This window comes from Zosterops lateralis (genome assembly GCF_965231275.1).
Source record: "Zosterops lateralis genome assembly, chromosome: 7".
Taxonomy (NCBI): domain Eukaryota; kingdom Metazoa; phylum Chordata; class Aves; order Passeriformes; family Zosteropidae; genus Zosterops; species Zosterops lateralis.
The window spans coordinates 7,916,018-7,942,957 of NC_139767.1; the positions used below are offsets into that span (position 1 = coordinate 7,916,018).

The 26,940-nt window shown below is 44.9% G+C and overlaps 3 protein-coding genes across 6 annotated transcripts in view; 2 read left to right on the plus strand and 1 right to left on the minus strand.

The window, feature by feature from the left end:
* COL3A1 (collagen type III alpha 1 chain) overlaps window positions 1-26,940 on the plus strand; it is a 467,081-nt gene that overhangs the window by 430,913 nt on the left and 9,228 nt on the right. The window lies entirely within an intron of this gene.
* LOC310911521 (small membrane A-kinase anchor protein) lies at window positions 11,555-26,158 on the plus strand. Of its 2 annotated transcripts, XM_083865150.1 has the most exons (3): window positions 11,555-11,627; window positions 16,637-16,709; window positions 20,633-26,158. In XM_083865150.1, the coding sequence occupies exon 3, from the start codon at window positions 20,789-20,791 to the stop codon at window positions 21,050-21,052; it is 264 nt and encodes an 87-aa protein (XP_083721276.1). In that variant the 5' UTR covers window positions 11,555-11,627; window positions 16,637-16,709; window positions 20,633-20,788; the 3' UTR covers window positions 21,053-26,158. The 2 variants fall into 2 exon arrangements, with proteins under 2 accessions (XP_083721276.1, XP_083721277.1); XM_083865151.1 differs by lacking the exon at window positions 16,637-16,709 and having other exon boundaries at window positions 11,591-11,627.
* The window catches only part of HIBCH (3-hydroxyisobutyryl-CoA hydrolase), a 37,730-nt gene continuing 36,349 nt past the window's right edge, over window positions 25,560-26,940 (minus strand). For all 3 annotated transcript variants that reach the window (XM_083865147.1, XM_083865148.1, XM_083865149.1), the window contains one exon: window positions 25,560-26,363. In XM_083865147.1, the coding sequence (XP_083721273.1) occupies window positions 26,248-26,363 (116 nt within the window). In that variant the 3' untranslated portion in view covers window positions 25,560-26,247. The remainder of the gene's footprint in view (window positions 26,364-26,940) is intronic.

Sequence of the window (26,940 nt, forward strand, 5' to 3'; positions counted from 1 at the left end):
TGTTTGTTTGTTTGGGGGTTTTTTTAATAGAAAAAGGTGACTGATGAAACTCAAAGGATCATATTTGGTCATTTAGTTATTTGTGTGTTATTTATTAACTGGTACTATGTGATGCTGTTCCTAGATGAGATACATAAGAACTCTAAATATTCTTGTTTGGCTGAAGCTATTCATCCTGATTCATCTTCTCTGATTCAGAAGAACTGAGGCTTGAAATGCCTGTCTGTCTGTGGATACTGTTGACGCTGGCTGAAAAGAATTTGTCAGACTCTGTGTGTTTGGGAGCTCTTAGCTGTGCCACTGAACAACTCCTTTAGTTCACTAAATGCAGGCTTGTTTTGAAGCTAAGTGACACAAGTTTTGCTGTGGAAACTGCACCCAATTGTTGGCCTCTCATCACAGAGTCTGTTTTTGAGTGAAGTTTTCCAGCTAGTAAGAGGTCATTTCACATACAAGCAGGATCTTGAACTTTGAACTGTGTGAGATGAACAATCTTTAATTCAGACATCTAAAGGACTTCTGACTCGAGGGGAAGGGGAAGAAGGAACAGCCAGAAAGAGAGTGAGAAGTTATTCAAGTTAGTATGAAGCTATAGGGTTGTTGGCAGATCACCTGGGATCAGATGGCCTTTCTGGGTATTTTGTAGTCCATTTGTCTGTCAGAGATTATTTTACTTTCCTATATTAACTAATTTATTAAAGCATAATTATAGTCATACTGAAAATCCCTCAAAGGCATTTTCTAGTTTTATGAACTACTGGATCAGAGATTATTAGGGTACAAAACTCTCTGTGTGTGTATGTCTGTGTATATCTGTCCTCATTAAAACTCAGGGCCACATCCCAAAATGACGCAATACAGCATGTCTGCACCCTAAAACTGCCAGAGGCTGATCCAGAGAGGGCTCACTCTCACACAATACTCATGACATTTTTCTCATGTACACTTCTGCTGAATAACAAAAGCAGGCATCAGTTCATAGTGCTTGAGGTCTGTTCTTTTGTAAGCCAGACCTGGCTGGAAAATGGACAGAGATTGGAGCTCCTGCCATTAAACTTCCACGGATAAATTTTGTACCCTTGGTGGTTTTTGGCAGATATCTATAAACAAAATTTTGCCTTAGGTCCAAGTTTTCTTCCAGCCTAAACCCTGTTTGTCTTTGCCTACCCCAATGCTTAGGCATCACTTCTCAGGGCCTATTGGCAGTGTACTTCTGGATGTTTATTTTTGCTGTGGGTCTGATCTGCCACTAGCTCCAGCCCTGGCTTACTTCAGTAGCCTCTGCCAGCCCAAACCTATAGGTGCACCCACCACCTGTCAAAGGAGAGCACTATATCTCAATTAATACTAAAACACAGGTATTAATCCTGGCGTTATTCTGTCCCAAAGCTTATTCCACAAACCTTTTACTATTCAAATCATGCCTTCTTCATTTTTAGATCTTTTTAGCAGTACATGATCTTAAGCTTCAATGGCTTGTTTAGAATGATGCATATTAACAGATCAAATACTTTGAGTCTTTTTATGACTAAAAACTTCTTTTACATGCACTCAAGATCAACTTTTCTTCAAAGCCCTGTATTAATGAAGTAAATGTGTAGCAATCTTATGCCATCTAACTCCATATTCCAACTGAAATATTCTTTCCAGTGCTATATTTAAGGTAGGAATGGATATCATAAAATTAACGAGAAATTGGGAAAAACAAGACTTGAAGCAGAACTCTAGTCCAAAAAGGCTCCTGAAATGTGGGCTCATACTCTGTTGAATATCTGAGCATAGAGTAACTGTTACACAGACCATCCCTAACTAACATTATTTCAGCTGAGTTGTTCTACTTGCTTATGGCAGTTGTGTCCCCCCAAATAAATTACTTTTTCCCTGTTAAAAGTTTTTTTTTCTCTTGAAATCAAACTCCAAAGTTACGTGTATAGGCATCTACCTATAGCATGAATGGAATTTATTTTCTTCTTTGTCATTATGTGGTTATAGGTAATATTTCTAGTTATGACCTCCAAAAACTATTCTTGCATCTTTCTATTTGATCTGTATAATATCATAAATTTCCCTGTGTACAACAGTCTTGATTTGAAGATGATGCAGCTGAAAAACCTCATGGTAGAGTGGAAAGGACATTTAATACTGGATGGTATCTCAGATAAGATAAGTAGATCATTTGGGTGTTGAATAATGTCTGGAGATATGAAAATATTTATTATGTGAGGTAATCATGATGACATTATTGGTAAATTAGTCTCTTCTGAAAATTAATTTCAAATTTATCTTCTCATTTCAGTGACAGCTGAAGTAATTTTCTGACTTTATAAAGGAAATTATTTGCCATTTGTGCTGCAAAAGGTGATGTTGGTGTATGAGAAAAAGTACAGAGGGCTTGATCTCAGCCAGCAAGGCAATTTAGGGAAATGGAAGTTTTCAGCAGCAGCAATAGCTCAGATTCAGTCACCCATAAATCTCCCTGAGGGATGCAATTCTTCAGCATCTGTATCCTTCAGTCCTCTGTCTTTGCTTTAATGTATCCTCTGAGGGAGTCACTACCCCGGCTCCTTTCTAAGGCATCTTCTGGCTCATTTCTTCTGGCTCATTTGAAAACCCATTTGCCCTGTGCTCAAAGGGAGCCAGTGTTATTGCCCACCTCCTTAGCACACTGACCAGTTCTGCACAGCAGGGGCAGTCTTTGGTGCTCTCTCCATGGAATGCCTGTGATATCCTTGAAAGTCAGGGGGGATGCATGCCTGCCCTCCAGGAACATTGAGAGAAGTGGGCCAGTCTCTTAAAGCAGCAAAAGCCATCGCCACTGCTCTTATGGCAGCAAGAGTTCACCCTTCCACATGTTTGTTCTGCTTAATCTCTCAAGGTGGAGGAACTGACCGGATAGAGAAAGGTGGTTTGGGGACTTACTGTAGGTACTAGGAAAAACTCTGCATTTCACACCCATTCATCATCTTCAGCCTTGTCCCTAAAAACACATGAAGGACTGGTTCTTAGGGGCAGGATGCTTTGCTCTGAACAAAGCTGGCATAAAATAATGTGGTGGGTTAAGCTCAGTTAACGGCCACACACCCACCTGGCTGCTCGTGCCCTCCCCTCTCCTGCTGGATCTGGAGAAAGGAGTGGGAAGGAAAGACTTACGGATGGACAGACATAAACATAGGCAGATGCAGCCAAAGTGAGGTGGTAAAGCAAAGCAGAGGAGAAGGAAAACGGAGGAGTTGTTGCTCATAATAATGTTGATCTCAATGTGAAAATTTGAAGGTACAGACATAGGTACAGCATTCCTCTGAAACATGACTTCCCTACATTAAGTACATTAATGTCCACAGATGTCACAAAATTGGGAGGAGCAGGGTTTTAGTGTGTCACTGTTCTGCTGATCCACAACCCTGCCTGCAGTGATGTGTGTCTTTATCTCTGCTGAGAGGCAATTTCCTGTTTAATAATTAGTTTTAGTATCTTTTTGGAGCGGGAACACCGAGAAGGAGATTTTGGAGAAGGAAATGTTATGGCAAGATTACGCCTTCTGTTTCTCTTATTTCTCTGAATTGTTTCCTTTTGTATGGAAATTTTTGTACAGCTACTGCTTTGTTGCTGCCCTCAGGGCTCTTTGTTTTAGGCATGCCAGCGACCACATTTCAATGTGATTCTTGCTTTTTTCCAGTTAACATTTGACTGTCACAAAGCCATAATTTTCAGTATAGAAAGAAGGTGGCTTTGTTAGCAGCTCCATGTCATAGGGAAGCCTGATCTGGTGTTGTATTGCAGTGCACATCCCAAAGTCTGAGTTTATTTTAAGAGACATCTAAATGCAAAACATTTACCCACTTTTTCTCTGTCCGGCTTCTCAGCTGACTGTAATTCTGGTGGGTGGCTTTTCAGTCACAAATCTCTTTTGATCCTCTTTGCAATATTCTAATGCCTCATGTTTGGTTAATCCTCTTGCTGTGCTGCTGCCTGGGTTTTCCAGGGCTGCAGTTTGCATATCTGCCTAGGCTTCATGCCTTAGAGCTGTTAGGTACTGATAAAAAATTAAGTAAAAGAGTACTTGCATATAAATTAGGAACATTTCTGTGGCTGGTACACTGCCTTATTTGAAAAAAAAATGTGAAGAAGATTTGGTATTTATGATATCTGTTTATGTTTTCCAGCCTTACACACGGGGTAAGGATGGTCTCTGCTTACCAGGAGGTAAGTGCCTGAGTGCACAGGCTGTGCAAACCACACCAGGGATGCTGCTGGGGCCTGGATGGCAGAAGCCACGTGTGCCCACGTTGCATCTCACAGCCAATGTATGCCCAGACTCGCTGCTGCCCTCCTGTCAAACACAATCTTCAGTTTCATAAACAGAGCTGAAAAAAAAGCTAGAGCTGCCTCTTCCCCAGACACAGCTCCTGAGGGTGGGGTGGGTATTGCTGCTCTTTCTGTTTTCCTCCATGATGGATGTGCAGTGCTGCTGTGGTGATTGAGCACCCGGCTTCTGTGGGCACCACAGGAGGAGCCATCCTGCACAAAGGTTTCTAAGGAAAAAACAACCTGAGTTACTGCTGTGGCCTCGAGATCAGCCCTGGACCTGAGGCAGGTGAGGACAGGGGAGCAGGCTGCACTCCTCTGTCAGTGCAGAGCCCAGTCAGGGCTCACTGCCAGGGAGTATTCCTTAGCTGAAATGGTCACTCTCCCCCTGCTGGAAGAAATTCCACTCTTCTGGAAAACTGTCATCTCCAGTGAGAATTAATACTCAATTTCTTGTCTGCTTCTGAATTCCTTGGGTGTCTTTGCTCTGTGCTTACTCAGAGACACTGACCTCACTGCCCCTGGGGAGAGTTTGGAGAGTCCCCGGGAGTCAGCACCACTGTCCATGCCAGGACACAAAACTGGAAAGCCCCAAGAGCAAAATTTTCATTTTAAAGATTCCTAAAATTGCCCAAATAGATTTCCATTGCAAACTTTCTAATAATTTCTGGATTAATGACACAAATTGAAACAAAAGCATCTAACAACTATTACATTCAGTTGGATAAACATTTGTGCTGTGTAGAAACATGTAATTTATTTTACCCCTCTTCTTGATTATCTTAGAAGTTTCCCAGCCTGAATCATTCTGAGATTCTAGTTTCTTCTTTTTTGCTTTTATGCTAAGTATAGGTTGTTCTATGGAAGAAAAGAATACCCACATATTCCATCTCATTTTTTTTAGCAGAGTGCCTTTATAGTGTAACTTTGTTATAATTATCTTCTTAGCACATTTTTAAGCATCTAGACAAATTCTAAGTGGATAATGTTGGGGTTCTTTTCCTGGAAATTTTTGCAAATATGGTGACTTAAGCACTTCTAAATATCTTTACACAGATGTTGCTGACTGGATGAAATTAATTTCTGCAACTCAGCTCCTATCCAATGAAATCCTGCAGGATACACTGAAGTGTAAATACTTGAGTGAAACTGAGCATGTTCTTAAAGTTGTGCTGCTAAATGAGGTATTTTATCATTTAAAAAAAAAAAAAAAAAACCAAACCAAGTCCTTCCCCAGCTGTCTCATTGGGATAATCACAAAGTGCTGGGGGTTCTTTAATGGGTACAGTTTGGTGCACACACCAATTTTGAGTTTTTCCTTTGAGTTACAACAGTATGTACACATCCAACTAACATCAAAAGAAGTAAAAGTAATAGCAAAGGGTTAAACCTATTTTAAATATTCAGGATCTCTTCATACAAGAAAGTGGAATTAGGCTTTACAGCTATATTCTATTATAATTTAACTTAAATGTAAAAGCTATCAAACCCTTTTTTGACAGCAGGAGGATGAGACATTCCAAAAATAATCATGATCCAGAAATCAATGTTGTGCCCTAAGGTTTGGAGCAGTTGTGCAATCCCCACTGTCATGTACTTTTGGTAGTAGTAGAGTTGAAATCTAGGGCAGCACTGAGGAACTGCCAGGGCATGTGCTTGGGCATCCTGCAATCATATTTGTCCTTACTTTTAATCAACCTGGTTGCAAACATCAGGGAAATATTTTAAGAAAATAAAAGCTCTGAGAAAAAGCTTTGGTAAATCTCAGTTTTGCATAGAACACCGAGAGCAGCTGAGGGTGGTGTATAATGAAAGAAGAATTAGGAAGAAAAAAAATTAAAAATAATAAAAAAAATCCACACCTGAGGAAAATAACACCTTTCCCATGCACAAAGTTTTTTAAAATAGAGCCTTTATTTAGCTGGCATTTCCTTAGTCTATAAAGCAGTGTTGCAGTGACCTCCTTTGCATCATGGGTTTGATTTTGAAACTCTACCAAAGTAATTATTAGATGGTATTCACAGCATATCAGGTACAACTTCCAGGCTTTTGGATTATTAGGAGGTTTTAGTCAATAACAAAAATCTTCAGGGCTTTCTAGCTCTTTAGACTCCATATCAATTCTTCTCAGACTGCACAACATTTTCCAACCTGTACGGTTAGTGGATTATTGCACGTATAAATAGATTTTGTAAAGTCACCACGTGGCTCTGGGCGTGCTGGGGGGAGCTCCTGGGGCAGAGAGTGCTTGTCGTGGCTTCCCTTTAACTCTTCAGCTGAATTAGAAATATGTTCCTCAGTGAAGCCTTCCCTAATACCAGTGGTCTGCTTGTATACTTAAAAAAAGGAATCAAGAAACAGAGCAAGTGTTTCAGGCAGTGACCTCTGACTAGGGATTGAGTTGGTGGATGGATTTGGATAAATCCATGGAGTTTTGTAGCCCTTTTTTGAATGCCACATCCCTTGTCAGTGGGTTCTTAAATGAGCTTAAGCACTGCTTGGGAAAAATGATGGTATTTTCTCTGCTTTCCATCAGAAAGGCAGGGAGAATCTGACCCAGCATCTGTGGTGAGCAGGACTGATGGACTGACCATCCCAGCAGCACCCTGGCAAAACCAGAGCATGTGCTGCTGGCCAACACACAGCTCAGGTCAGAAGATATGGAAGAAAGCTTTGGTTACTGGAGATTGGGCATAATTTACAGGTGAAATGGGAGGGGCCTGAGGCAGAAGAGGATGAAAGTAGTCCAGAAATTAGAGTAGGATATTGTGGGTCTGTGGGACAGAGAAGAGGAATTGAAGGCTTGGAGAGGGGCTCACTGACGTGGAGGAACAGTGAAGGGTAGCAAGGGCAGGAACTGTGAAATTGTATCAGAGGGAGGCAGAAACCAGATTTTATTTATTCTGTTACCCTTGGAAAACTCATTAGAACTTTGCCATCTGGTGCAGAGGTTGTTAAGGCACAAATTTTAACCCAAAAGAAGTAGGTTAGCAGTTTCTTAGCCAGACTCCTCTGAAGCTTCAGCACAGCTGAACCATCCAGTCTGGGTACCATTCCAGCAGTTCCAATGCTAACACCATTCCCTGACTTCTGTGGTTCAGTTTGCACCAGTTTCCCCCATTGCACTCTGGGGTGAACACAAACACACAGGGCAAGGCATGCTAAGAATTTAAAGGGCTTGGTCTTCCATATAGGAAGAACTAGCAAACTCCAGTAAGCAAATAGCTAATAAAATAAATACCTGGTTTTATGACAACAAAAAGTCAAACTTGCTTTAAAACAATTTCTTCTGGAGGGAGAGTGCCTTCCTTACCCCTACAGGAAAATGCTTTCAGCCACTGAAATTTGGGAGAGGGGTGCAAGAGGCAGCATTATCTGGCAAGTTGAGTTGCAGGAAAGGCTTTGATGCCTGTGCCCTGCCAAACCAGTCTGTGCCCAGCAAGGGCTCCTGCACCCTGGCAGGGCAGAGGACCTTGAAGCCCCATAGCCCCACTCCCTGGGCAACTGCTGCACCTCTGAGGCTCCATATTGGGGGCTGGGTTTTACCATGGGTTTACCCATGTTAGGTATTGTGGTTTTCAACATCACAGCACCCACGTCTGGCCCCAGCCTCGCACACTGAAAGGCTTTACAAGCTAAATATTTCATCGACTGCCTGGCCTCTGCCTGGCTGTAGTCATTTCAAATGGATGCTCTGCATTTAAAAATACCGTTTGTTTTGCCTGAGCCAAACATAATCAGCTGTCTTGCAAACTCCATAGCTAATAAAATATTAAATCTATTTTGGCACCCAGAAATAAATACAGGCTGGAGATTCTCATCACGTGTATCTCCTTAACTCCCTGTCCCTGCCACATCCCACTGAGGTGCTGCTGCTCAGGACAAGGCTTGTTGTTGGGTGGTGGCACAGGAGATGAGCAGTGCACCAAGAGCAGAATATTATCTATTGGGGTGCAGTGAAGTGATGCAATCAGGCACCAGCTGTGCTTGCAGCCTGTGGAATGTCTGCCCCGTGGCTCCAAGTTGCTCAGTGGGAGCTGCATTCATTTAAAAGCTGAAGATAAAAGTAGAACCTTACATTAGAAACCAGGCTAGAATAATAAAGAGCACAGTAGCCATAAGCCTATATGAAGATATTCATAATTTAGTTACAAAATTCTTGTTTAAAAACAGGATATAGTTTAAAAATCACTGCTGTAGTAATACCACTGTGTTAATGCAAGGTGACCATGCCTTTCCAGTACTTCATCTTGTTTGAATTCTCAGGGCTAGGAGTTTATTTGATTTTCTCCTCCAGCCACCTACAGGTGAGCTAAAACAGTAATAAAACATCTGCACAAAATCTGCCCAGGTCAGCAGGTCCCAAGTTAAAGCTCCTTGAAATCAGAGGGCACGGTGTCACTGGCTTTAACAGGTTTGGGGTCGAGCTCCTCAGACCTGCCCCTGCAAATATTTGCAGCTCGTGCTGAGTGCCCAGGGGGCTTAATCCTGGCTGAGGAACTCGTCACTTAAAAATCCCAGGTGTGAGGACCTGGAGCTGATGAGGACCTGAGGTTGCCTGCCCTGGGAACTGCTGCTAAGGGTCAAGCTTTGGTCTCCTGTTGCACCCCAGCCCTAGAAGCTCTGCCTTTGGTCTCTAAGGGAGCATGGTTCCCATTAGAGCTGGATGAAATGATGCAGCAAAGGCAGAGTGTACCAACCCTGTGCACAGCACTTGGCAGCACATTGCTTTCTCCGGGCCCCAAAGGCAGTAATTAGTAAAATATGTGGGTTTTTTAACACAGGTGGAGTGTTTGCAAGTAATGAGTGCAATATTGTGTGCTGTTGTTGGGTGGTCACAACAGCTGTAGCAACAGACCTTTCGTAGCAGGAACTGCTGGATTTTGTTTGTGGATGTGTACAGAGGTGGCTGCCTGCTCCCTGTCTCCCAGCTTTCCAGGCTAGGGAAGGTTTCCCAGCCACTGGAGAGCAGAGAGATGTTGCTTTTATTTTTCTGTACCTGTCCATCCCCTGGCTCTCTTGGCCCCACTCAGCCCCTCCAGCAGTGCAATGAATGATTTGTGACCAGCAGCTACAGTTACAGTGTTTCTCTTGATTAATGTTACCAGTGTAGTGTTTTCTTTGGCTTTCAAAACACTGCGAGAAATTTCTTGGCATGCCAGTGACTGACTGGAAATGTGTTAGAAACCTACTTGACAACTGGATATGTGCTTGGCAATAATCACTGAGGTGCTGCAGTGTATCTAGGAACAGACAGCAGAGCTGGGTGAAGGCCTAGAGAGTCAGTCGTACCAGGAGGGCTGAGGCTGTTCAGTCTCAGGGGAGACCTTACTGCTCCCTAGAACGAGCTGAAAGGAGGGTGTAGTGAGATGGGTTGGTCTCTTCTCCCAAGTAACAGCAATAGATCCCAAGGAAATGGCCTCAGGTTGTGCCAGGAGAGATTTAGGTTGGATATTAGAAAAAATTCCTTCATCAAAGGGGTAGCCAAGCATTGTAACAATCTTCCCAGAGCAGTGGTGGAGTCACTATCCCTGGAGGTATTTAAAAGCTATGTAGGTGTGCCACTAAGGGACGTGTTTTAGTGGTGGACTTAACAGTGCCAGGTTATCTGTTGGACTTGATGATCCTGGAGGTCTTTTCCAATCTAAATTATTCTCTGATTCTATAAAACCTGTCTAAATAGATAGGAGACTTAGCCAGAGCTCAGCACAGGCACTGAAAGCGAGTGCTGTCTGCAGTGAGGGGCACGAGCACAGTGCCCAGCCCTGCAGCACCCCTGGCTTTTAGCCTGTTGCTTTCAGACAAGCCAGGGCCAGCATGAGCCTTGTGTCCCCAGGCCTGTCACCATCAGGGCCAGGAGAGTCCTGGGGTGCTGTTTGCCAGCCCCAACCAGGCATGAGCTCTGTGACAGCCTCCCAAGAGGTGATGCCCAGGCATGCTTGTATGTATGGTAAAATAGTTTGGGTGTCAAGAACTCTCCAAAAGCAGGAATCCTTTTCCCAGGGTGTCTGTTTGCAGCCTCTCTTATGAAATAGTTTTCAGTTTTAGCATAGCGTTTATTTTTGAAAAATTGGAAATGTTATTTTAGTTTGCTCAGCTCCTTCATTCTGGAAGCTTTCTTTTGGAATGGGGGTGTTTCCTAAAAAGCTTTGGTATAATTAATACTTCTCTGTGGTTGTATGTGATCTGATGCTGCCTGACAGGATAAAATCAGAGAAGCATCACCCAGGCCTCTCCCTGTCTTTTCCACTGTTTTCTTTGCTTTAACACTCACCAGTCCTTATGTGCTCTGTGTGTTCTGGCACCTCAGTGCTGTCCCAGGGCTGAGTGGAGCCCACATGGTGATGGCCTTGAGCTTTTATATGGCAACGCCATTCTTTGAACATGCTTTTCCACGTTTCACAGAATCACTGAACTGTTAGGGTTGTTAGCAGTGCCCTCTGGAGATCATCCAGCCCACCCCTCCTGCCAAGGCAGGGTCACCTGGAGCAGGTAGCACAGGAACATGCCCAGGTGGGTTTGAAATGTCTCTAGAGAGAGACTCCACAACCTCACTGGGCAACTGTTCCAGTGCTCTGCCACCCTCAGTCTGAAGTTCTTCCTCATGTTGATGTGGAACTTGTATTTTAGTTTGTGGCCGTTGCTCCTCATCCTGTTGCTGGCACCACTGGCAAGAGTCTGGCACCATCCTCTTGGCACCCGCCTTTGAGGTATTTATATGCATTAATGAGATCCCCTCTCAGCCCTCTCTACTCCAGACTAAACAGGCCCAGCTCCCGCAGTCTCTCCTTGTTAAGAGTGTTCCAGATCCCTGATCATCTCTGTGACCTCCGCTGGACCCTCTCCAGTAGCTCCTCGTGTATTTTGTACCGAGGAGTCCAGACCTGGACACAGCGCTCCAGATGTGCCTCACTAGCGCCGAGTAGAGCGGGGAGGAGGATTTAAAGGAGGAGAAGCCAATGAGCGGCGGCTTTCCTGCCTGGGTGATTTTCCCCCTTTTTGCCTTATTTCAAAGGCAGGGCCGGTGCCGGGGCTGAGGCGCGGCGGCCCCGCTGTCCCCGGGCGGGGCAGGAGCGCCGTGGCCGGGCCGGCTCGGGGGATGCAGGGCGGGCGCAGGTGGCGGCGGCGCCGGGGACAGGTCGGGGCCGCGCCGCCGCTCCCGCCCCCGGCCCCGCCCGGCCCCGCCGCCGCCCCGGGGAGGGCGGGCAGCGCCCGGCGGAGCGGCGGGAGCGGCGGCGGCGCGGGGCCCCTCCCGGCGCTACCTGTGCGAGCGCCGCGGGGCCGGGCGGGGCCGGGACGCGCTCCCGGCGTGGACTTTGACGGTGGGTTCGCGTCTTTGCCGTTCAGGAGCCCGGAGGAGGCGGCGGCGTCGGTGGGACGAGGGCCGGATCCCGCGGGCACCGCCGGAGGAAGGGGCAGCCCGTTGGCCGGGCACCGTGCGCGGCGGGGCCACGCTGCCAGCACGCCGTGCCCGCACGGACACCGCCCCGCCGCGCCGGGATGTGCCCGGCCCGCCGCCCCAGCCGCGCCCGGGCCCCAGGGAGGGACGGGGATGGGATGGGATGAGATGGGATGGGATGGGATGGGATGCGCGGCCGCACCCGCGGGCAGCCTGGCCTTCAGCCCTGGCGGGCGGGAGAGCGGGGACGGCCGGGCTTTGAGGTGGGGATTTTCAGGACGGGCGGCGGGGCTGCTTTACTCCTCCCATCATCTCCCAGCGAGGTTGGCGGCCACGGACTCCTCCGAACTGAGCACAGCGGAGGTGCCGCTCCCGCCCGGCACCCTGAGGAAAGGTGGTGCTACGGACAGCGGGGAGAGTGATGAGGAGTGGGAAGGTAAACGGCGTGGCCGGTTCTCTTCGAGCGCTGTTCCTGCTGTGGGGAAGACGTGAGACTGCTGTGTTTGCCGGCCGAGGTGATATGAGGGGCTGTCAGCCCCTGCTTTGCCATGAGCACCTTTCCGGGCTTCCCACTGACCCTTATACAGAGCGGGTTACTTTCATCTGGCGTGTTATAAAATACACGCTTAATAATGCAAGACCTGTCATGGCAAAAATTGTTAAACATTTAGGAATATTTTATGCTTTCTCATAGTTCAGTAAGTAGCAGACCAAATTAGGTTTCTAAATATAGTAATTAAAAAAAAATAAAAAAAAAGGAAAAATGCTAGGATTTATCCTGCAGCCTTAACAAAGTGGCATTTTTAACCTTCAAGTACATACAAATTTGTTTTCTTCTGAACATCACGTTCTGCTGAGAACATTCTTGCTTTAAAATCCTCCTGGTTCATTCAAGTTGCCCGAGGGCTTGAGCAGAGCCTGAGGACACTCGTGTCCCCGGGGCCGAGGTGGTTCCGTGGCAGGGCCCGGGGGGCAGAGCTGGGCCCGGGGGGGCAGAGCTGGCCCCATGCCGGGCTGTGCCGCCCCGCCTGCTGCCGCCCTTCCCCTCCCGCTCCCAGGCGCGAAGGCGGCAACTGCTGGAAGAGGCAGCTGGCACGTTAGGAGTGATGGAATCCAAGGAAACAAATACCGGGGGAGAGCCGTGAGACAGAGTGAGTTTTGAGGCTGGCATAGATAGTTCTTTGATGCAATTCGGGGCAGCTTTCATACAGTTGGAGCATCTGGTTGTTAAATCCTCACTTTGTCCTCTTACTCCTCAGTTTGTGCAAATCAGTAGTACCATAGTTGTGATTTTAAACTGTGGGGCCGTGTTTTCCTGTGCCTTCCTATGTGAGATGTGGAAAAATGGCTTTTCTGGTGCATTCCTAATTCCCATTTCCCTTTTTATAATTGGCTCCTGGAGATTAAAGCACAGAATGGGGTTGCGTGCTGCTTTTATTGTGCTCTTCTGTGGTTAATCTTGGGCAGATCTTGACCGTCTCCTTCCTTCTGACTTTCATTTGTGTTAATCCAGTGGAGCCTTTGGCTTCCTGAGGGCGTCACAAAGCCAGGCAGTGTCCCTCATTCATACCTTATGCTCTGCAGCTCCATATGTTCGTGGTTGAATCTTGTGACAGCCACTACAATAAAACCCGACCCTGTCAGCCTGAGACACCGATCCACTGTTTTAGCTGCTGCTGCTCCTCAGCTCCTGCTGGCAGGATCCCCAGGCTGGGCAGCAGCCAGCAAGAGCTGCAGGAGGGGCTTTTCTTGCTCGTAAAGATTTGTGCATCCCTTTTCATTGTCTGCAGCTCTGTCTCTGCCTGGCACCTGTGGAGGACAGTAATGCACATTTGGTGGTGAGCCTTGTGTTTTCCCCTGCTGTGGGGAAGGTCCTCAGAGCATGGACTTGCAGCTAGTACAGGTGGGAGGGGCTGATAATTACAAGAGGTGTGGGCTTGCTGACAAGTGTTGAACCTGCAATCCTTTGGTGTTATGCAGGGCAAAGAAACAACTGTACATATACATCAAAAACTTTATATCAATTTCTGGTATTTTGTTTTTGTTTGCTCACCAGTTTTGAGCATTATTTTGTATTTGGGATCTTGGAGAATTTTGGATCTCCTCTATCACTATTAACTTTCCCTTCCAAAGACATTCCTTTAGCTTCTGCAGTTGGGTTCCTTAAGTCTTGGCTAAACTTCCTACAGCTGGAGTTTCTGAGAAGCGCTGCACCTTCTTCATGCCCTTTCTTCTACAGCTTCACTCCAAGGCCTTAATTGCTAAGGAAATCCATTGGTTCACTGCTACCCACCTAGAAAACAGGCCTCCATCAATAGTAGGCACCCTTCTCCTGTTCCTATGGGGGTAGTTAAGTTAATGTTCCCTCTTGTCCATGTTCTGGCAGTCTGTACTGGTGCATGCATGTATTCTGAGACATTGAGGGGAAAAAACTATCAATATATGTTTGTTTCTATCCAAATTTGCATTAACAGCAGTCTATAGAGCTGTTTGGACAGGTAACTGAGGTAAAATATGAGAGAACTGTAGTAATTTTTTAGTATCCTGTTCTCCAATGACATTCAGGCTGCCCCCCTGAACTGTGTGTGCAGTTCTGGTGAATAAACTGCTGCACTGGAGGGAGGATTTCAGGACAGGCCAACTGGGTACAGTTTTACTTTCATGAAATTAGACAGCTACCAAGCACACAGTGTTCCTTGCTTTTAACAAGACTTCTTTTTCCTGGATGAAGAATAACATTGTGGCTGCTGAGGGCTGTACCTACTGGCATTGCTGTTCTCTGAACTATTGATATTTTCACCCAAAGGTTTCTTTTGGTACTTCATCTTTATTTGCTGCTTCCCAAAGCTTGGGTAAGATTGCTAGAACAGCACAGAAAGCACTTGGTTTTGTTTCTGGCTTCTGTGGTTACGTGTATTGGGGAGGGGGCAGACTGTTTCTTGATTTTGTGGGGGGTTTTGCCTTTTTTATTTATTTATTTATTTAGTACTGGTTTTAGTTTTCCAGAATTTGTCAGCATAAAACCTCACATCAACACAGCTGTTATTTAACAGCAAAAACACCCCACTTGCACTTAAATTATAAAGTGAAGTAAGAAGAAGCATTTTCTTCTCTCTTGTTTTTCCCTCTAGTTTGAAGATTTTCATGTTCCTTAACTGCAATGCTAAAGTGGCTGAGAGATGAAATTTGACATGGAAATTGCCTCCATTAAGTAACTCAGTGTTCTGAGAAAGGAGGTTTTAGGCAGGTGGAGCTCAGTCTCTTCTCTCAGGCAACAGGCAATAGATCCAGAAGAAATGGCCTCAGGTTGTGCCAGGAGAGGTTTAGGTTGGATATTATCAAAGATTCTTCACTGAAATGATGGTCAGGATTGGAACAGGCTACCCAGGGAAGTGGTGGAGTCACCATTCCTGGAGATATTTAAAAGTTGTGGAGATGTGGCCCTCAAGGGCAGGTTCTAGTTGTGGATGTGGCAGTGCTGGGATGATGGTAGGGCTTGATCTGAAAAGCCTTTTCCAGCCAAACCAATTTTATGATTCTGTGATCAGCTGTGCTCTTATTGAAGAGCCTTTTAAAGCAAATGTGTCATTTCCCCATTCAGTTACAAACTGGCTGAGAAGCCTGGAAAAGCTTTATCAATTCTGGCCATGGAGGGGAAAAACCCAAGCCTTTGAAATTCCAGCACATACCTTGAGACAGATAACCAGGAGACTTTCACTTCCACGCTAATCTTGCACAGCAGTTGTTTGCAGTTGCTGCATCCAGCCTTTTCCAATCTGTAGCTCTTATCTCTTGTTGGCACTGAGCGACAGGAGAGGGAGGGGATGGCTCTGAGAGGATTGAGATCTCCATTTTTGCTTTTCATGTCCTGAGTTGTTTTGGGATATTTGGGTATCAGCAATTATCTGAAGCAGCAGAATCTTTGATACTGCACTTGTCTTAAAGTAACTGTAGCTGTTTAAAACTTTATTTTCCTGTGATTAGGACGAGTTGTTATAATAAATGTTATGCAGTGCCGCTCCTCTGTAGGATTTACAGGAAGCTGGATTTTAGGGAGAGGCAGAACTGAAAGCCTGGTGGGTTGGGCTGCTCTGGGAGCCCCTGCCTGGGGCTGCTTTGCACAGGGAGCTCCGGGTCCTGCAGGGACAGAGAGGATGCTGTGCACTGAGGGAATGATTCATCCCTCTGCCATTTCTGTGCCACTGCTCTGCTCAGAGCTGCAGAGTATCCAAAGGGCAATGCCACGTGTGCTCCTGAACTACAGCTCACCTTGTGAGGGAGAGGTGGACAGAGGAGGTTCTGGGTTTCCTCTCCGTTATTACATGGAGGGTGTGAGTATTTTCTGTGACTGGGTGCAGTTCAGAGGTGTGGATGCCTAAGTGCTGTTTGATTACCTCTGCTGGTAGGTCACCTGCCCAAACTCCAACTTTGAATCCCTTTGTTCCAGAATTTATTGTTTCCATGATAATGGCAGCACTGGGATTGTCTGACTGTTCTCCCTGTGTCCTTGGATGATTGAGGTCCAGGTCTCAGTAGAAGCTTTGAGAGGGAGAAGGGAAAACAGGAGAGAATTTTTGAGGCAATAGATGGGGCACATTACCTTTCCCATATCCTTGCTGAAATCCTCCTTACTTGGCCTTGCTGTGGGAGGAGGTTGGCATCCTGCACATGGTCAGGAGCCACTTGCCCAAGCAGTGGCCCCACCCTGAGCCCGGCATTAGGTGCTGTGTATCAATTGTTGCAGCCTGTCATTCAATCTCATTTATTAAGTGCTGTATCATCCTTTTACCTTTGTCAAAGTCAAGTTCTGTGTGGGGGAAAAGGCAGGCAGGCTTGTGCAAGGCCAGCACTACAGATTTATCACCTTGGTAGTAATGTGCACCTCTGACATCCTGGAGAGTGCTAAGTGCTGTTCCTGGGTTCCCTTTGCAGAGTCCCAGATGTGAGGCTGCCTGTGCTGTCCTGGGGACAAGGGGACAACCTGTTAGAAGCAGACGTGGTTCTGGTAAGTGGCACTCTGAGCTTCTCCTGCACGTACCCGGGGGAAAACTGAAAGCCTCCCTGCTGGAGGAGGAGGAGTCATATTTGAACCAAAAAGTTTTGCTCTGTCACAGCAGGAATTACTTGCTGCCTTCAGCTGGGCAAAGCTGCACATTTTTGAGGCTATTTTGAAAACTACGGCTTATTTTTAATCCAGTGACTGCTGTAGCATAAAGTGTTGCAGAAAGCTGTTTCTTACAGTGTAATATTGAACTTCAAGATTTTTTCCTGAGCTTCTCATGGATGGAAAACATTTAAATGGTAGCAGGAACTTACCTGCTTATGATGGCTGCAGATGTTGCATAACAGCAAAGCCCTTGCTCTTCTGCCTGTTTTCATCATATGATAGTGTATTGCAAAGGCCAATGAAACCCTTATTTTTTGATCTCTCATGTTTACTATTTTTTATTATTTTTATTGATTATTTTAAAGCTTAAAAAATCCTATTTGTTTTCAAAAATGGCAGTTATGTATTAATGCTTTTTCCCTCTATTTTATATTGTCCAGTAGTGAATTGCAGGCATCCTTTCACCATTGTTTTGTTTCCTTCAGTAGTTAGAAATGAGTTTACCTTGGCAGGACACACTTTGCCAGGCTGGCAAAGAGACTGCTTAGCCCTCGTGAGTTCAGCTACCACCCCCTCAATATTTTCTCTCTCCTGGTATTACCACAGTAAATAAAATAATAGGTGAAAAAGCATCTGAACTTATCCTTGGGAACCTCCAATTCCAATATGGAACTGATTGTTTTCAAGACTTTCATTGAAGTCATACACACAGTGTTTGTTGTGCTGAAGTTAAATGAAGCATTTAAAAACATTTTGACTGTACATCCAGTAAAATTGAGCACAACTAGGAGCCTGTTATTTTTCAGATGAATTCATCAGCATTTCACCTACTGTAAAATCTGTCTAAAAAGAGAAGATGAATTCTGGTGTGTGATGTTGCTGCCTTAGCTCCTGGTTGAGAGTGAGCAGAGCCGGCAGAGCTGGCTGACCTCTGGCTCCAGCTAAGCCCAGCAGCTTTGTCACGTGAGGAGCTGCGCTGCAGAGCTCCTGGCCTGAGCCCCAAACCATCCATGCAGTGATGTCTGAGGCACAACTGGCCACAGAGCAGAGCTTGGGCACTGGCAGAAACAGGCTCCTGTCACACAGTTTTGCCTTATGCAGTTACAGGATGAAACATTGTGCTGGGAGTAAAATGAGTTGGTTTAATTTGTTGGGTTTTTTCTCTCTCAGGGTATGAGCATTGCGAGGAAGGGTAAAGATGTTAAAATCCCTGTCAGAACTTAACACTTTGGAGATGAGTTAGGCAGAGAGGATTTAAACAGCACTTCACTCTGGTGTGTGTGCAGGCAGGGGCTGTCAAGAAAACAAGGAAGCAGCCAGAAGGTTTAGGGCAGCTTCATTTGCAATCATTTCTGTGCCAACAATTATTAACTCCAGTAGACCGGGCAAACTGTAACACTCACTGCAGTGGCTTGGAGAGTACTGAGCTCTGTAAAGAATGAAATGAGCAACAGGCAAGAATTTAAACCAGGGTTGATAACTTTGCTTTGAAGCTCAGCTGATTAGGAACAGTTGAGTTGTACTGTGTGCCTTGCTGTGTGCAAGCTTTAGAGCCACCCTGTCCCCTTGTATAGGACAGTCCCAGGAACATTTGACTTGGCCCAAATGAAGAGGCAGAGGTGGTGAGTTCTGCAGAGGAAGATGCTGACCTTAGGGAATTTCTCCCTGGCTGCTTTAGGAGAAATTTATCCTCCCTCTTCTCACTTTCTGTCCTTTCCATTAGACAATAACTCATCTGCTGGTGTCCCTTAACAGAAATCTCCAGCTGCACGAGGGTAACGTTAAAGCAATGATAAAACAAAACCAACAAAAAACACAATAGCTCCAGACTTGGATAAAAAATCCAAATCTGAATAGTCTATTTTAAGGAAAGTGTCAGAGATAAACTCTGATAAAAATACACTGAAGCTGTGTATTAGATCAAGACTGCAGCTTTCAGTGCTGGGTGGTACCTGCTGTTAGTGATCCTTTACCATGTATTTGGATCTACATATTTGTCCAGCAGAGCACGTGGAAGTGATTAGGATTAATGTTTTATTAATGGTAAATATTGAAATTAGACATGCACAAGATATTACTATTAAAGTTTTGAATTATTCAGCTGTCTAAATTGCTTTCAGGCCTCTCCTTGGCCTCTGGTCTGTAGGCACGTTAAGTTTGATCAGTGTATGTGATGGATACATGGGAGTATGAACCTCCATAGGGATAAATGTCTTATTTTGTGCAGTGAAGGGGATCCTGCTGGTTATCCATCCAGTCTTTACTTATTTAATGTTGAGTTATTGGAATAAAAATCTGATAGCTTGACTCCCCTCTGTGTTGGATAAAACTGCAAGTGAAGGTCAGCCCTTGGCAGCAGGGTTTGTGTTACAGGCTTGTGAACTACCTGTTCCCAAAGGTGCCTGTCCCAAAGGAGACTTACTGAACTTCACTGAGGTGGTTTACAAACGCCCCTCTACAATGCTGAAATGTTCTGGCACAAAGCTGAAGGTGTGAAAGTATTTGTATGGACTCAGTGGTTTAAGGAGCCCTTTAGGACTGACTTCTGCCAGGAGCACCAGCCACCCCTTCTGTGCTGCACTTCAGCCCTACAAACAGGTAGCAATGGTTGTTATGAAGCAGCAAAGAGAGGAGAGGAGCTTATCCCAGGAATTTGGTTCTCCTGAGTCAGCTGCTGGACCGGGGAAGTCCCATCCTACCTGTGAAGCACCATTTGCCTGCAAATGGGATTGATTTCCTCTGCAAATATTTGCCTGTGATCAGGTTACTGGATTGGAGCTGCTACTTCCTCCACTGTATAAAGGAAATAAATAAGGCTTAACATCTTAGCCATGATTGTGTTTTCAAAGGCTATTTACAAAAAATCTTTAACTTTGGCTGACCCTAGTACAACGTCATTGGGTGAAGCTGCAGGGAACAGTTGGTTTCTGTGCTGCGCAGTCTTTATTTTGGCTGGCAGTCTGTTAACTCTGATAAGTGGGTAAGCACATGCCAAGCAGAGTGAGCAGAGAGGCGTCTCGTGAGATTTCTGCTTTGCCTGAGAGAAAGTAGCCCCCGAAGCAGCTTTGTAGGCCAGGAAACAAACACCATATACCAGAATTTGGAGTTGACCAATTCTGGATCTTGATGACTTGAAAAGGACTCTGCCAGGTGTTTCGTTGGTCACTTTCCCTTCTCTAGATGTAGAGTAGTCCTGCTCTAGTGAGAATGGTGCTCTGGCTCTGTTGGAACTGCCTTGATCACAGCAGGCTGCTGCTGCTTTCCCTACCCTCTCCAGGGAGAAAACAAAACCAGCCCTTGTTCCTTGTGAATACCTTCTGGTGGCTGCCCTGCTCCAGCCTCCTTGAGCAACAGCAGAATGACACTGGGAATTAGTGTCATCGTGCCCAGAGGGTGTGTGACAGCCATGACATGGGGCTCTGGCTGTGGTGGTTGTGTGGCGCTTCTGTGGGGTGGTTTTGGTGTTTATCTCCAGCAGCAGCAGCAGTCCCCGGAGCTAAACAGAATTTGTTTGCAGTTTCTGGAAAAACACAACACATTGTCAGCGTGGAAGAAACAGACTTTGTTTTTTTCTAAGACTTTTACATTCCTAGATGGCCTACATCCTGTACTGGGAATTGCATTCAAAGGCAGCACGAATTCAGGTCAAACTTTGCCTACTTGTAGTAGATGGATGTTACCGATAAAAACATTTTACGCACGCTGGGCAGAGATTTATTTAAGCCGCTTCTACAAGCGCCTGTAGTGAATTTAGGTTTCCTTTGAGCTCACTGAGAATGGTAAACTATTTATTGCCTTTATTTGAAACACTGTTTTGACAGATTTCCTCAGAAGCACAAAAGGAGATGCTCTGTTCTTTGAAAATAACTGGAGCCACCGGCACGAAGCAGCAGTGCTGCACCGAACAAGGGAACCGCTTCCAGGTTCTCCAGACATGCCGCTGAACTGAATTTTGCAGCTGCGTTTTCCGATGTACCATGGGATGCATCAAATCCAAGGCCGCCTGCCAAGGTTCCGGCGCTGTCCAGGACGAGAGGATCGGGGGAGGCGGGGAGGGCTGCACCGGGGAGAAGTCGTCGCTGCTGGCGGCCAAGGCGGAGGAGAGGGGCCCCTCAAGCGCCATCGTGCTGGACTACGCGCACCGCCTGTCCCGCGACATCCTGGAGCAGGCGGTGCGGCAGTGGGCCCTCACCGAGAGCAAGTACAGCGACATCCCCTTCATCGAGAGCGACGTGCCCTGAGGCCCTCTGACAGGGCAGGTAAGGCACCCCCAGCTGGGCTCTGGGCATCACTCTGGGGACGTGTCTGCAGGGAGGGCCGGAGAAAATTTGCCTTTTAACGCAGATTCCTGACAAACTAATTGGATCGCAGTAGAATCTCTTCATCCAGTGTCATTCGTCGTCAGCCATATGTTGAGTATACTCTGTCTTTGTATGTGTTGGATGTGACCAGAAATCGGCATTAAAAAGAGGATGAGAAGACTGTGGCTGTCTTGCACCTCTAAAAGCACTGCCACAGAGGACAAAATGTGGATTATTTCTGTGTTCTGCATAAAAGATCAGTGGTCTGTCTGTAGGTGAGATGAACTCTCTGTGCTTGGTGAATTTGTCTGCGTTTCGCTGAAGTGAAATCAAGGTCTGCATGTAGCAAAGTTACTGCTATCATCAGTTTTACTTTTGATTATGTGACCTAGCGAGATCTGTAAAACCACAAAATGAGGACGGTGATGAGAGGTGCTTTGTAAACCCCAGTAGTATTCAGGGAACCATTGGAATGATGATGCAATTCACCTTCCATTGAAGTGAACCAGTGAGAAACATGCCAGCGTCGATAAGAAGTGCATTATCATTAACAGATGCTTCTGTAAATGCTTGAAAGCTTTGCCTCTAAAACCCTGCAGTAAGATAGGTTAATGACATCTGGTCACTGTGTTTAGACCAAAGCTGTTTGGTTTTTTGGTTTTGTGTGGGGGATTTTTTGTGTTAGGGTGCTGGGTTTTTTGGGAGGATTTGATTTTGTCGTTTTACTGTAATCAGAGACATGTGCAAAAACTACTGATGGTAACTAGTGAAAGAAACCTTCAGGGGTGTGGCAGTGCTTTAGGACAGTTTGTTTCATGGGAACTGTGTCTGCATTTCACTGAAATTCCTCTCTGAAGTACCAGCCCTGGGACAGGATGTCTTCCTTCAGCACCTGGAGGCTGCTGCTTCCCCGTTGGAAAACCCGTTCATGGCAATGCCAGCAGGAGCCCCAGGCCTGAGCAGTGCTTGGAATGCAGAGTCAGGGACTAAGCCCTAGGCCCAAAACTGAAGGGCTGCATCCACACACTGCTCCCTGCTTGCCCAGGACTCAGCCTGACCCACTGCACCCACAGCTGGCATTTCACACACCAGGACATGGATGGATTGTTCTTATTCATCCCAAAGGTACAACGTTGCTGACGCTTTATTCAAAGTGAAGGCCTTCTAACAGCTTGGCTTTTTACCACCTGTTTGTTCCTTTTTCTGTGATGCCCAGTTTCAAAGACATACTTCTTTTTCCTAGATCAAAATGCTTTCCATTTTGTTTCCATTTTATAGAGAAATGCTTTCCATACTGGCTAAAGCTGTTACTATTTTTAAAAGATACACAGAGTTCTAGTAAATGATCCAAAGCATGATTTTTCAAGCAATGGGAAGCAAGCAGAAAGAGGACCATGTCAAATGCTGGGTTTAGCTTATTCTCTGACATAAGACAGTCTATGGATTGAGCTGTTTTGCAAATGTTGTGACACTAACATAGGTATTTGAAATTCACCTATACAGCGAAGTGGTTTTATCAGGAATAAAGGGTGAAAAATGCTTCTCTGTGACACAGCACAAGGCTGCCATGAAATCCCTGCGACCAGACTGGATTCCCAGTGACCTGCTATTAGGGCTGTTCTCAGGCCTTTTCTGGAAAAGGGAACAAAATCAGCTTATGCTGTAATGTTGTCCCATGTGCAAAGTGGGACTAAGGTTTTATGGTTCACTTAAATTTTCCGGCTAACAGTGACGTTCCTTCAAGTTCTACCACATATAAAACATTAGATCATACTCTGTTTGCTCTAAAATACCTCCACATATGTTAGTGTGAGTTAGAAAGCAAAGCCAAAACATTGATCAAGTCAGTACATATCAATTGGATATTGCTTAATGACAGTACTAAAAAAGATTCCTATTCTTATTCTAGCTAAAATAAAGCTTTATTACAAAAAAAGAAAAAAAGGGTCAACCTTTCTAACATGAGTGTGGGCTTGAGAATGTTAACACTGCTAACCACGGTAATTAAAAATAAAAAAGCCAAAGCTCCACAGCCATTGTTGGCCAGGCAGGTGAGGAGCAGGTAGAAAAGTGCACTCCCTGTCAGAGCACCTGGAGGTGGATCTACCCTGGCCCTTGTACAAAGCACCCTGGCAGCTGCCACGGCCAGTGGGGTCAGTGCTTCCTGCTGCCCCATCTCCAGTCCTTCCTGTGGATGTAACCTCAGCCTCTGACCCTCCTCAGGAGTATCAGCTGCACTTTTGAAAGCAGCTCCCCGTTGGCAGGCTGCCACCACAGGTCCAACAGCAGGCAGAGGTACAGAACAGCCTGAGGTTCCACCACAGCATCCACTGTGATCAGCACTTGGAATTTCCCAGGAGGAGTCACCCAGGCCCATGGAACATGCCCAGGGACTGCTGCCCTGTGCAGGAGCTGCTGTGTGGGGTGGCTGCCCCAGAGCTGCCCACGGGCTGGCTCAGCACCAACCAGTCCCTCCCCTGCAGCCACCAAGCCGGGCCCTCACTGGGGCCTGTAGGTCACAGCAGCTTCACAATGGCCCCAGGTGCAATTCCAGCTGCTTTACTCTGCTTTCCATGACACTGGCACTTCAGGGAAGGCACGCAGCAAATGGAAAGCAAACAAGCTTGCAAACAACAGGAGACGGCTTCTCACCAAGAAAATCATCTCTTTTACAGGATGCTGTCCTTATAAATAATGCACTTACCCTTAATAGAAAATAAACCTGTTCAGTGTTACTGTCTGGTAAGAGATTGAGGGAGATCTCTCTCCAGAGCTCTGCTGTGTATTTAATAGACACAATACCAATGCACTGTAAAAATAAAGACTTCTTCACTTAAATAAATTTATGCTAAGCTGTGCTAGAGTTTCACAGAGCCACTGACAGTGGGTTTCCAGCTAAGTTACCATTGATTCTTTGACTTGATTTTGTGTAATAAAGGCACTCCAGTTTGGGACTGGCATGCTCTGCAAAACTGTTTACTTCTATTTAGGAGTTAAAAATACATTTGCTTTATATTTTCTCCAGGAAACAAGATTAATCTGAGTGGATATGATGTGACTGACTTGATATTCTAATAATGGTTCAAAATACATTAACTGCAGCACAACTTTGTAAAGTTGACGTTTCTGGAGTAAGGCACATCAGTATTCCCAAATAAAACACACTACAATATATTTTTACAATATTTTTTGTGGAAAATATTTTCTTGTGGACCAAATAAAATTCAACTTACCATCTGCTTGTATGCCTTTTATTTGAAAAGAACACAAGATTGCACTGATTGGACAGGATCTCGTTACCTTGAGCTTGGGATAATTCCTGCTCACATCAATTTTGGAAACAACTGAATATGCAAGTCAAAGTTTATTAATTCAAAAGTGTGTTCTTCCTAAAATCTTGTATGCCATTTACAATCAGAGGAGGCATGATCCCTACTCCCTGGGAATTACTGTGGTTTTCATTTAATAGGTTGGCTGAAGACTGCTCCTTTTATACAAAAATAATGGAATTAACCAATCTTTAAAAAATAAATTTAAAATAGCAATTGTTTATGAATGTGAAACATATAAAATTTTAAAATAATACAGGGGGAGGTTTGCACTTCTTACAGGACCAGCTTGAGGTGAAAGTCATGTGATACATTCAGAATTACCCTAGAGGTAATAATTAAATCTCAATTACTTTTGGAACTAAACTCAAGGACAGTCCCATAACAAGTATGTCCATGGTAACATAAACTCACAGCTGAAATTTTAACAACTTTATCTTACAAGACTCTAGTGCCAAAGCAAGGTGCCATTTTCTCTTGATTTAGCTCTCCATTTGCTCTGATTTTTTGAAAATCACTCTTGGTAGTTCACCTTGATGCCTGAATTTCCTGGGCTTTGTTTCCAGGCAACAGCTCCTAGAAAGGAAGGAGCCCAAAGCCATTGCAGACCATTGCTGTGGGTAATAAAAACTGCCCAACTTGGAAACTCCATAACAGTTCTGCTGCAGCCCTGAGTTTTTGATTCCCCAGTGCTGGTTACTGACTATGGCATTTGAACACAAGTTTTCTTCCTTTGGTCTTCAGAGAAGCCAAAGTTTGTATCTGTGACCTGCCTTTAAGTAGAAGAAGTAAGTAGGAAGAAACACTGCTGTGTGATCTGATGAAGCATAAAAAAGAAGGTGTAATGTTGAAGAAAGATTAGTAGCTGTCTGCTGCATACACAATGGAAAAAATAATTTCCCTCCCACAAATACTTGTATCAAGGGGTTCTGGTTATGCTGTGTAACTTCATGTATCACTGGGATCAGAACCCTGCCACCCTGGGTGCACTGGGAATGTGCTGCTTGGTGTTCACAGCAAGCCTTGAGGCACTTGTTTCTTCACCACTGTAAGACCAAGAAAACCCAGCAATTTTCTGACATCGTGAAATACTTATTATGCAGTTGAATCAGACATAATGACATTTTAGAAAATGGGCTATGCAAGCAAAGAGAAATGTGCTCTAGGCTCTGGCAACATTATCACATTTGAAACAATGTTTACATCACACAGCAAGGCTGAAAAATGACCAAATGTTAAATCAATATAACAATTTCTTGTTCTCAGACTAATAATATATCAGTCTGAGCTTTTATTTAAAAGGGTATTTAACACTATGGATTCTGTCTTGCATTTTCCTTTGTAGCTCTGACTGCATTAAAGGTTTAGCCATATTTTATTTTCATTGTATGCAGAAGAATCTGTGGCACAATCCAAATTTACCAGATCAGTGACAGAGCCAAGAACACAAAAGGTCTCTTGCCTTTTTGTTTATTAGGTTAACCCATTAACTGTGCTCTTTTCCCCAAGGGCTCCTTGTAAACTAAGAGCTGATGCAAAAAAATTAAATGTTAATCACTGTGTAAAGCAGTAAAAATAAAAATTTGCTTTGAAGTGATTTTTTCCATTATTAATCAGAGATACAGTTATTTTCTCATTACAGAGAATGTTCCTGAATGAAAAAAAAAAAAAAAGCCTTGTGAATCTTGCTAGCTAAAAAAGTTTTGTCCAAATTGATCACGGTACTATTAATTTTTGTATCACAGAACTGAAGATCTGACCATCATTAATGCTTTAAGCAGATAAAGATGTCAACAGGTTTGATCTTTACAGCTTGAGATCCTCATTTCCCAGTGGTTTGAAGCAGTTGTCCACAAATTCATCACTGACTTCTTCTAGAGCAGCTGGCTTCCATTTGGGGGACTGGTCTTTGTCAATCAGCACTGTCAGGTGGAACACAGAAACACCAAAGTTACTTGTAGTAAGTTACTCCAATTAAAATGACTTAATATTGCATCACTACAGATCCCTACAGTGATTACCTGGGAGAGACAAATCTGTGTGCTCTGGAGAAGGCTGAGGTTTTGTAACACAGATATTCCTACTCTAATGAAAGTTCCTGAGTTGTGACCTGTCCAGAGATATCTCTGGGAGTTGCTGGATGATACAAGAGCAGAAGTAGCCCAAGATTTGAAGGAACAGACCTGAGATGAGTGGCTCAGTTAGAGCTGCCACTCTTGGCTGACTTACACTTCATGGCAGCCTGGGAACAGTACATTACGATGCTACTTTTGGACAAGGCTTTCACACCTCTGTGCAAAATCTGACTCTTGGGAGAGTACAGGAGATGACTCAGTGGTGCTAAGTGCCTAAAGCTAATTTAAACTCATCACATAAACTAATAATGAAATAACTCACGAGGAAAGAGTAAAGCAGGGTATCTTTGTGGGAACTGAGGGTGTTTATTTGTAAATACTGACAGCTACTGAGGCCTGGGTGGATTTAACTGTGACAATCTGT